Consider the following 11,408-nt stretch of genomic DNA (forward strand, 5'->3'; position numbering starts at 1 on the left):
ATATAGTTTGCATAAATATCCTGAAAGTTAGCATCACATATCAACAGTCAATTTCAAAATGGGTTAGTCAATTTAAACATCAATAGGCTGTGTTCTAACATATCTATGCTTTATTTAACATTAATTGGTTCCTTGGTGATCAGTCAGTAGAGTTAAACGTATTATTATTCAAGACAGCCCTAAAGCTTTATGAATAAATGTTCTGTAAGATTAGGGCTCTTCTGTAGTCTTAATAAATCAGCCATTAAATAAGTTGGCATTGACCAAAGTCTGGTCCTAGGAAGGCTGCCTTCCAGCATATTGTGCAGAAGCTTGTTCTGCCACTATATACACTGTTTCTTCTCTATAGCTTGTCACTGCCTGAGAAACCCAATTTTGAAATACGAATTTGAGTAAAAAATAGTTTGAAATTCCTTCCATTCTTTTGGGTATTTCCTGCTGTGCAGGCAAATTTGAGTACCTAGTGCTGGTTTAACAGAATCAGTAAAGACTCTCACAAATGGACATCATGAGTACAAGCATATAGGACTCTGTAGAAGATTTTAATCTAGTGTCGATTAGATACTTCCTTAAGTATGACCTAATTCCTGTATAATTGCTGAATGTATTTTTTCAGCTGTGCAAAGATATTACAAGATGAATACAAGAAATGGTTAACAACTCTATAGATGTATGTATTCTGTAGTTAGCATTTAAAAACTTTCAAATACATTTTTTCTACCAGAAGGTAACACAGGTAAATCAATTTCAAAAGTGTTTTCCAGGTAAACCCCTGTAATATTCTAAATAACATTTTTAAATATCTGTTGAAAACCAGTCTAGGATGTAGATTTTGCAGTGTGTTCTGATTTTTTTCATTCTGAAATGTAACATTAGTACCTAAGTATTTGTTTATTTACTGATTTCTAACACTGAGAATGGCTCTCTCTTTTGACTCACGAGTAGTTAAAGGCTTACCTTCCCCCCAAAATGCTAGCAACAGTATGTGACCTGAGCAGTGTTTGTTAAAATTTTTTTAATAATTCCTTTTATAATGTTACCAATATCTGTTTAAAGTCACATGACGGAGGCACACAGATTTCCTTTTACTTGTCAATGTTGAGCTACTGCAATTATTAAGATTGAAATATGCCATAAGAACTAATTAACATATATGCATAATTTATTTAAAACCAGAGGCACTTGCTAAATCCCAGTAGTACCAATTAGTCAATTATGCCGTAATACTACCAGATTTTGTTTTTCTTCAGGGCATGGTAACATTGCGGCTGTGGCATAAGATACACAGTGCTCTATTTATTTTTTATTTTATTTTATTTTCTGAAAGAGCTGGTTTATATCAAAAACAGTACAGCACAGGAGAGTCTTATGTCCCAGTGTCATCATAGTTGAAATGATTTTTTTTTTTTCTCTTTGCTTAAAAAATCCATACCAGTGAAAGTTGTCAGCATTAAAAGATAACAGCAGAACTGCTAGAATTTCCAATCTCTGCTAGTTGTGTTAATCTGTTATTTGCGTGAATGCTAGCAGCTCTTTAGTAAGGAGCAGGGGTGAGTTTTCTAATAAGCTGCAGCTAAATTCAATATGCAGCAGTGCCTCAGCCGGAGAAGAGTCCATGTCTGGAGGCAATTATCTAGCCTGAATAAAACAAAAGCACTGTTAAGCAACCGAAGAAGGGATTGCCAAAGCTGTTCATTTTACCACTTGACTGAGTGTATTTGACATCACGGAGGGCTCTAAAGGCATAAGACTGTGCAGAATACAGAGGATTGGCTGCATCACCAAAACACTTTGTCATAGTTTTAAAACTATATATTTACCTCCTGGTAAAAAAAAAAAAGAAAGAAAAAGAAAAAAATAAACCAAAGTTACAACTATGAATACAACCAATATAATGACAAAATATTCTGTGTTTAATATTAATCATTATAGCTGTTGTCTGTATTTTCCTTTTTATTTTTTTCTCATCTAAATGTGAAAATAATGTACCCAGAGAAAAAAAAAAAGAAAAAATGGGAGTGGAATAAGTAGTCTTATAAGCCTGACCTCAGCAACCACAGGTATCTATCCAACTCACCATACAGAGCTCATCAGAGTGTAGCATGACTATCTGAGTTTTTGGGAGATATCTTATAATTTAAGCCCAAAAGTACAGGGAAGAGACCTTTCCTTATGGAGAAAACCTTTGCATTTCAATCAAGTTATGAAGGTCAAAAATAAGACAGTGGAAGTAAGTTCACACTGGTTGATGCCTGTTGATTGACGGTTTTCAAAATCAAAGCCTGCAATTTTCTGTTGCTATTCTGAACACATAAAATTTACTGAAATGTTTTCTAATTAGTGCTATTATTAAGAATAGTTTCATATTAACTGGCTTTATTTCATTTTATATAGAGATAAAATAGATAAAGTAATTTTATCATAGAATAAAAACTGTTAATGCAGCGCTTCTCAACCAGTAAGATGTGCCTTAGCAGTGAAGTATTGTGAAGACATAAAGCACTCTTTGTCCAACAGTGCTGAAAATAATTGTGTATTTTTAAAGTTTCAATTTTTATGTAAGTCACTGAAGTCAGATACAAGCATTAAAATACATGTTTTAAGAGTTGCAACATGCAGGCTTTTGTGGACTGCAATCATACATAAGTAGAAAAATCACATACATGAGAAAATATTTACATTCTTATTTGAAAATATGATTTTTTTAAAAAATACTATTTTGAATATATTTTTATGCTGCCAAGTGCCTTTTAAGGCTTTGCCTTCATGGAATTACGTAAGCATTTTATAAATTTTTAATCCACTAGTGAGGATTTAGGTCTCTCTATACTTGAAAGAGATGCTTCTTTTTGTACGGATAGATAACGTTTTTGTGATTCATTAAGGCCATCCAATCTCATAATGGAAATTCCATGCTATTGGTATAATTTTGATCTACTTTCTACACATATACGTACTTACAGGTAAGGTGTGCTACTGTTACTGAAGACACAGAATTTATTTTTCTGAATGTTAGCCGACATCACCAGTCACAGTTGGCATAGGAAGGGGTGAATAGAAGCTTCTATACGCACAAATATGTACTTGAAAGTTGTTTTATTGATCTCTGACAGCATTCAATCATACTTTTCCATTGTTAATTTTTGATTTGATATATTGATGCTAACCATGGGCTAGCAAATATCATGTAGTTTACAGCTTGCTCTAGAAAGCAATAAACTCTTCCAAAATTTATTGGACTCTCTGAGGCATGACTGCCTTTGTCCAGGTGTCTGCTATCTGATTCTTTTTTCTGCATGTGTAGCACACCTATGTTTGTTCCTCAGAGATGACTGACTCTTTACACTCTCATGTATCTTACAGCTGCTTGTAAAGAATACTTTCTCAAGCATTAGTTCACTTCAGGAGGAGGCACAAGTTTATTTTTCCTGAACTTCTCATCAGGATGCTGCTAGGAGCAGTGTTGTGGTACAGTGGTGCTGATAGGTGTGTTTTGCTGCTTTACTCCTCCCACGTATTCTGTTTGTGTGAAGTTATTAACTCAAAAGCACAGTGCACTAAGGTTGCTATGAGTTTGGAGGCCTATAGTGAGAAGGGACCAAAAATGGAATAGTTGTCACGGCCTAAAACAAAAAGGTTGGAAGCTTTCTGGGTGTAAACTGTTGAACAGCAAAAGTGATTTGGGGATTGTTCCCTCTGCAGAAAGAGGGAAGGAAATGGATACTGAGATGGGTCAAATGTGCTTTAACACTGAATTTTCCAGTGCTGAAAGAAAGTGGACAGCATTCTCCAAGGCTAGTTAGCTCTGATGCCACCAGGTAACGCTGTTCTAGATGTAGGCAATAATCATCATACATACTTCTTTGGGGGGGATGTTTGATTTTGTGGGCAAAACCTGCATTATTCCTGTAGTACTTTTTTTGTTGGGTTTTTTTGTTTGGTTGGTTTTGTTTGGTTGGGTTTTGCTTATTTGCCTTCTTTGTAAGGGTCAGTTCATGGATGTATTTCTTGTCTTTGTGTTTCACCTGGTAGGATGTGGTAGACATCAATAAAATCAGTTTTTCACATGTAGGTAGAGTCATGTTTATGGAGAGATCCTATCCCTTAAGTAAAAATATGTAATGATAAGGAAGAAATTTCAATTTACTATTCTAGTGATGATAACTGTTGGTGAAAGGCAATGCATGAAATGTTAAGCCTTACGCAAAAGAAGTTGTTTTTTCAGAGACTAGAAATAATTTGCAAATCAGTATAACACTGACAATCAAGTAAAAATACAAAATAAATTAATATCAATGAAAATTTATTTTGCAGAAATAACAATATAGGAAATGTCCATTTACACCAGAATTTCCCCATCATTCTTAAAAATTATTTCTATTATGTATTATTTTAAACTATTATTTGGTTTTGAGTACTTTCAAGTAACTATCAAATGTGTTCTGCCACTTTGTCAGATTCAGCTTATTCAAAACCATTCTTAAACTATTATCTAAAACTTTAATTTCCATTTTCTTCTTTATTTTTAATCCCTATGAAATGTTAACCTACCTTGCTTCTGGTGAACCGTTTTGGCATTAGCAATGAGATATGTCTTTACTGAACTAATATTATTTTTAATAATAGTGGTTCCCAGCTGCTACAATCACCTTTTTTTTTTTTTTTTTTTTTAATTTTTTCTCATTACAGTGATTCAGTTTCATTCAGTTTCAGCTATGCATTTCTAGTAAAGATGCTTGTCCAGAATATAGGGAAGGACTCTGCCCATTGTATCTTCTACAGTAAAGCAATTCCAGCAAACATAGGGACAAGCCAAGATTTCTTCCCTTTCTTTGCTGATTAAAATTTTCAGTTCTGCATATGCCTACCCTCCATACCTCAGTGCAAGATGCCAGCTTCTGCCTTGGGTTCTGTTGTGCCACTGTCAAGGAGGGAAAGATAGACAGACAGACCTGTGACCTATCGAAAACCACACTAAACTCAAAGAAATTTAATCCTTGATTTCTAAAGTTGTATCAAATTTCCAACTCTCTTATTTGAATTGTATTCAGAAACTAATTATTTTGGATTGTTATTCTTTTTTTTTAGAATAAGGTATTAAATAATGTTTCCAAATATGAAGGCGGGTTCTGGTAGGCCTCTACTTTCAAATATTAATCCATTTATTTATTTATCTGGTTGTAGTACTTTACAGTTTAACTAACAACATAAACATTAATGGTTTACTTGAACTAGAAATCTCCTGAGTCATGTTTCCTGCAGAACTATATGAGTAATCATCCAGCTGTGAGAAATAGGAATGTAAAGTTTTCTGTAAAGGGCAGTATGAATATATGGTCGCATACATCTCATTAACATTGATGGGAGTTAAATATTACACATATTTTGGGGGATTACTAAACCACATATATCATACAAGGTTCAGTCCTGTCTTCAGATTTTAATTAATTTTGCCTTGAAAAGTGCTTTTATATGAGTTCTTTGTAGCAGTGATCGAAAGATACCCAACTTTGGCACTACTATAAATAATTAAGCATGATATCCATGAAGTGCTCACACATCAGATTTCCACTTGACTTTTTTTGTGGTTTCAGGAATTAGTTAGAGCAATAAGGCACTGATTTTATTTTATGTACACATGTATACATGTATGTGTACATAGTTATTAGCCTAAATTTGAGTTGAAAAAAACTAATACAATTAAACTATTTTTTTAAACTATTGTATTAAACTATATTTAAAGTATTTTTATTTTGTGTGTCACTTTACATATTCATGTGAGCTCATTTTGAATTAATAACCCTCCATACCTATCAAGCTCTTTTCATTACTGTGAATATAAATATTCTGTCTTCTTGGTCAAAAAGAAAAATACAATTATACTTAAAATGTTCCTCATGTGGGTCTAAAGTTCTTTGCTACATGTAGAAGTGTCACAGTGTAGTCTTGAGGAATGAAAATATATTGCTGTGTGCCTCAGAGGCCTGTTGAGAATCTCTCACTTTCTAATCAACTGGGACAGCTTTTTCTTTAGGTTTACTGGGGTAAACTGTTGTTTTTGCAGAGCATTTAATTGGTGAAAGATATGGGGGCAAACAATATTTTAAGCAATTTATTTTAAATAATAAAGATGATGGCAGTGATATAGTAATTGGAGCGGTTTCAGTGTTAGCAGATATACTGAGAAAGTCATTTAATGAGAAAAGTGTGAGCAAGGCAACTAAATGCAACAGAATAACACAAGTTACAGATAACTTTATGGGCTTTATATGTGTTACGCATACATCTTCTAGAGTGTATATATGCATATTTTAAGACTCTTAAAGAAAATTGAAGAAGCAGATGACTCAGCCTAGTAACTGAGGAGAGACATATCTTCTGAAAGGATGGACAGGGCAAATAGATAAATTAAAATGAGGCATCTTGCTGAGGTAGTATGTGCAAGATAGTGTTTATATTTGTTTTCTTTTACATAATAGCTAACTAATGATGCTGTTTTCTTCAGGACCATTGATCCATTGTCCTTCACATATATGGCTCCAAAATCCGTGATTACCTGTGTTAGGACAGAAGCATCTAAATAATATGATTTTTGAAAGAAGTTTACTGGCAATTGCTTGTAAAAGTTCTTTGAGGGACTCAATAAGTAAAGTTTATGTTTTTGAGAAGACAGACATCAAGCACAATGGATCTTGGTCCCACAGTAGGAATCCTATGTGATGTGACAAAACAGATAAATAATAACTTATGCTCACAATAATTTATATCTTTTAAATTTTGCCTTTTCCAATGGAGATAGAGGTGATAATTGTTTTGGAGTATAGTTAAAAGAAACAATCACACTTCTCCCTGCTCCAAAGAATGCTTTTCATATTACTTTTTATCTATGATCCATAAGCACATCAAATCAGAAATGTAGCGAATTTATATAAACAGTCACTATTTTGTTACCTTATATCTCAGTATCTTTCCAAATGCCATAGATCAACTATTTATTTTCTTGGAACCAAAATATTATGGGAGTTCTTTATGTTGGGTGTACGTATCTGCTTTCAGAAAAGGGTGTCTATTTGATATTTGTCCAGATCAAAAAAAAAATAAAAATCTCAATTTCCTGCAGAGATGTGTTGCTGGGATTTCTTTTAGAAATATCAATGCATTAAAGACCTTTCAAATCACAAAATTTCAAATTGTACTTTCTAGTGTAAAGAGAAAGGTTTTAGTATAGTGTTGAAAGTGTGAGTTGACCTAGTTGTTCTGTGTTGTGTGTTATTTAAGAAATTGTGTCTATTACACAGGTCATTATTTTACTTAACACCTTGAAATGTTTTAGTATTTTAGGCATGGAATGCATGGAATTTCTATAATGGAGGACAGATTCTTAAAGAGGTGTGATGGTTTAAAATGAAAGGGCTAGCACTAAAATCCCAGTAACATCGTAATCTCAGAGTACTCTTGCATTTCCTATCTACATTTCTTTGGAGAGTAGGGAAGAAAAGTTTGTACACTTTTACATGGATTAATTTTAGTACCTGCCATTTCAGACAAACTAGTGGAGTGCGAGTGATCCATGTCAGAAACCTCAAATATTTCCTGCATTTGTCCTTAGAAATTATTTTTAATTGCTTCTAGGTTGTGAACTGGAAATTGCATTAAGTTATCAGTTTGTGTAGTGTTAAGAAACTAAAGGAAACATTCTGTTGTATATCTATACTAGCAAACAGTTCATGAAGATACAACTTTTGTGGTGACTGAAACTATGACTGTGGAAACCACTCATGTGCCTTCTACATACCTGGCAGAGATCCTTCACCTTCTGCAAGCCTTGTCTGAAGTAGAGGAGCGCCTTAATTCTCCTGTTCTGCAGGCTAAGGATTGCGAGGATCTCTTCAAACAAGAAGAGTGTCTCAAGGTAAGATAGAAAGCTTTTCTTGGAATGATTGGTTTCCATTATTTTGGGGCTTCTGTATATTGGCAGCCTGCGCTCACTCTCAGACATCTGTTTTAGAAGTGCTCAGCCCCCATCTGTGATGTCTGCATATGGACGTGACATGTTACATACATGGATGTTTATATATGAGGGCACATCATTGCAGAATATAAGAACACTGAAGAGCTCATTTATTTTTATCTGTTTCACCTATATTTGGAAGACAGGTATTAGGGTTGCAATTGCACATTGCACTAGTTTATCTGCAAAGTACATCATTGAATGGGAGAGAAAGGATGGAGAGGGGCAGTTATATATTTAAAGTTGTGAACTTGTGGTTAAAGTTTTCTCTGTGTGTTTGTAATTTAAAGTAATTAGTAAGTAACCCTAGCCACACCCAATCTCGGCATCTTTATTTTAATGTTTGATTTAAAAATATTTTTTATAAAACAGCAACAAAACCAAGTAAAATTTAATTGTTCCATTCTGTGCTAGACCAAAAAAGCTTGAATTCTGATTGGGGCTGTACTCTCTGTAATTATTACAGTTTAATTAGCTAAACAGAAAATATTGTCCAGTATGTAGGAAATGTAGTTAGGAAAAAGCTAATTCAGTATTGTTGATATGACTTTAAATATTACTGTCTGGTTTCTTCATCACTTGCAACAGTGAAATCCTTTGAAACGGGTGGAATTTTTCCAACACAGAATTGACACACGAAGAGAATAAGATTAAAGTTGTAAGCCTAAGTAGATGAATGAGTTATCAGCTTTTGCAGAATAATGTTTGTGTGAGGAAAGCCTTGTAAAAAATCATGCTTAAGTGCTGTATATAATTACAGCAATTTCAAATTGTCATCCAGCATGAAGAGAAGTCCACCTTTCCATTTTTCTGTGATTATTTTGGGGAAGGAAAGGTTTTAACAAAAGGAAACGTTACCCTAAAGAGGCAGAATTTGCCTTCATTCAGCTCTAGGAAAGAACCTTAGAGGGATAATCAGGACAGGGGCTCTGAATTGTCCTCTGTAGGAGCCCATTTGTCTCTTTCCACAACAGAGGACATGTAACAAAACCACATCCATATGCTGTTATTAGTTTCTATAAAATCACATCCTTATACATGCATATATCCTATACATTTTAGGTGTCTGTATCGATATACACACGTGCATACAGCTATTCTTTTTAGCTCTTGAAAATTAGGGTATTTTCAGTTTCCTAGCGAGGCAGTGTAGTATGTGTAGTGAAGCATAACAGTGAAGTATTGGAGCAAAGGAAGCGTATAACTGATAATAGGACTGTGTGAAATAACAGTAGACCCTTCCTTTTACCACTTCTGATTTAGTACCAGTAGATTAAAGTTGTCCTGAGTATTGAAGCACACAACATGCCAATGTTACTGTCATTCTTCATTTTAAACAATCTCTTTTGATAGGATGACTCTTCTGCTCAAAAAAAGTCATAGACCATGTAAATCATGGCTAATGAGCTACCACTTGGTCTTTTTCTACAAACTTATGTTCGTTACTAGATTGGCTTACTGGCAGTTGACTTCCTTTTAGTTCTTCTTAATGCTTTTCATTTGGGCTTATCTGATTTATATCCATAACTAATCTGTTGTGCACCCACATATATTTGGTATTATCAGAGTTGACACCAACTTTAATAATATTGATACTGAGGTTACAAGTAAGTATTGCCATAGGTTTAATTTAACTGAACCGTTAAATTGTTATGAGATGCATTTGTGGGCACAGTTCCATCTCCTCCTAAATAAATCTCTTAGAAGAGGCAAATGGATCTTGCACATTTGTGGGCTTTTGGAAGGGTATGGTTTTGATCTGAGCTTGCTTAATGAATATTTATTTGCAAGGAAAAGCATTCATCATTGTCATTATCCTGCAGTAAAAATAGAAAAGTACTGCATAAATTGTTCAGCAGCTGGTTGGGAAAGGTTTGAAATTAAATTGTGTTTGATTTTTATCCCTGACAGTTTTGCATGAATCAAATTACAGAACTGTTATGAATAGCTCTGTGTTTAAAATCTGTTTGTGATTTTTTTTCCACTCCCATTCAGAAAGAATGCATTTTAATTGATCCTAAAAGGAAAAATAAGTTTATTTACAAGAATCTTTCAGTGTTAGCTGCTTTGAACATTTTTCTCCAAAGTAAATATGTATGGTAACACTTAAACTTGATTGCTCATTATCCGATAGGATAAATATCAAATACAAATTAAAATTGCTTTTATTAATTGTCATAGATAATTCTACCACTGACTTTTTATCAAAGGGATGTAAAATATCAAAATATGAGTTTTTGCAGCAAAAATCTGATAACTTCTAACATTTAGTAAATGATAATTATTTTATGGGCATATTTAATAAATCTGCTGAAACCAGCTCATAGGAATGTTATTCTCTTCATTTAAAGTTTTAGAAAGTGGAAAAATCAGATAATCAACTTAATCTGGTTTTAGAAAATGAATTATATTACTCACACTAAAACAAAGTTTTCCTGTGTAGTGATTATCTCATGCAAGCTACTTGTCTTGTTCAAGCTCCAGATTATTTAGCGGGAGACACATACACTGAAATAAATACATTTATTAACCAGAGGACTAATACCAACATGTATATCTGTTTGCTAACACATAGCAAAAATGAGTGTGCTAAAATGAAACAGTCTACCTGGAATTTAAGAAGTCTAATTTGTGTTTATAGCCATATGTGAGAAAACATTTAGTAGAATTTCACGTTACAAATCTCTGTCATAGTTGTGCCTGTTCATTACTTAATTATATTAACTGTGAATTCAAATTTTTTTTTTGGAGGCTACTTGCTTTATATTATTAATGCTGCAAACCTGCAGTAGGACCTATATATATTAGGCATTTCTTTCTACTACTTTTTAAAATATTCTTAATTATCACAGAATCACAGAATTTTCAGAGTTGGAAGGGACCTCCAGAGATCATCTAGTCCAACTCCCCTGCTAAAGCAGGATTGCCCAGAGCACATTACTCAGGACTGCATCCAGGCGGGTTTTGAAAATCTCCAGAGAAGGGGACTCCACAACCTCCCTGGGCAGCCTGTGCCAGTGCTCTGTCACCCAAACCATAAAGTTTTTCTGTGTATTTGAACGGAACTTCCTATGTTCCAATTTGTGCCCATTGCCCCTCGTCCTGTCACTGGGAACCACTGAGAAGAGTCTGGCTCCGTCTTCCTTCAACCCACCCTTTAGATATTTGTAAGCAATAATAAGGTCTCCCCTCTCGGTCTTCTCTTCTCCAGGCTAAAGAGTCCCAGCTCTCTCAGCCTTTCCTCATAAGGGAGATGCTCCAATCCCTCAGTCATCTTGGTTGCCCTTCGTTGGACTCACTCCAGCAGCTCCCTGTCCCTCCTGAACTGGGGAGCCCAAAACTGGACACAGTATTCCAGTTGTGGCCTCACCAGTGCTGAGTAGAGGGGGAGAATGAC

The 11,408-nt window shown here is 34.4% G+C and overlaps 1 protein-coding gene across 1 annotated transcript in view; it reads left to right on the plus strand.

Moving 5' to 3' along the window:
• DMD (dystrophin) overlaps nt 1-11,408 on the plus strand; it is a 927,929-nt gene that overhangs the window by 251,323 nt on the left and 665,198 nt on the right. Inside the window, exon 41 of the mRNA XM_009883534.1 lies at nt 7,718-7,912. Coding sequence (XP_009881836.1) covers nt 7,718-7,912 — 195 coding nt within the window. The remainder of the gene's footprint in view (nt 1-7,717; nt 7,913-11,408) is intronic.

Source organism: Charadrius vociferus, unplaced genomic scaffold, assembly GCF_000708025.1.
Source record: "Charadrius vociferus isolate BGI_N301 unplaced genomic scaffold, ASM70802v2 scaffold94, whole genome shotgun sequence".
NCBI classification, from domain to species: domain Eukaryota; kingdom Metazoa; phylum Chordata; class Aves; order Charadriiformes; family Charadriidae; genus Charadrius; species Charadrius vociferus.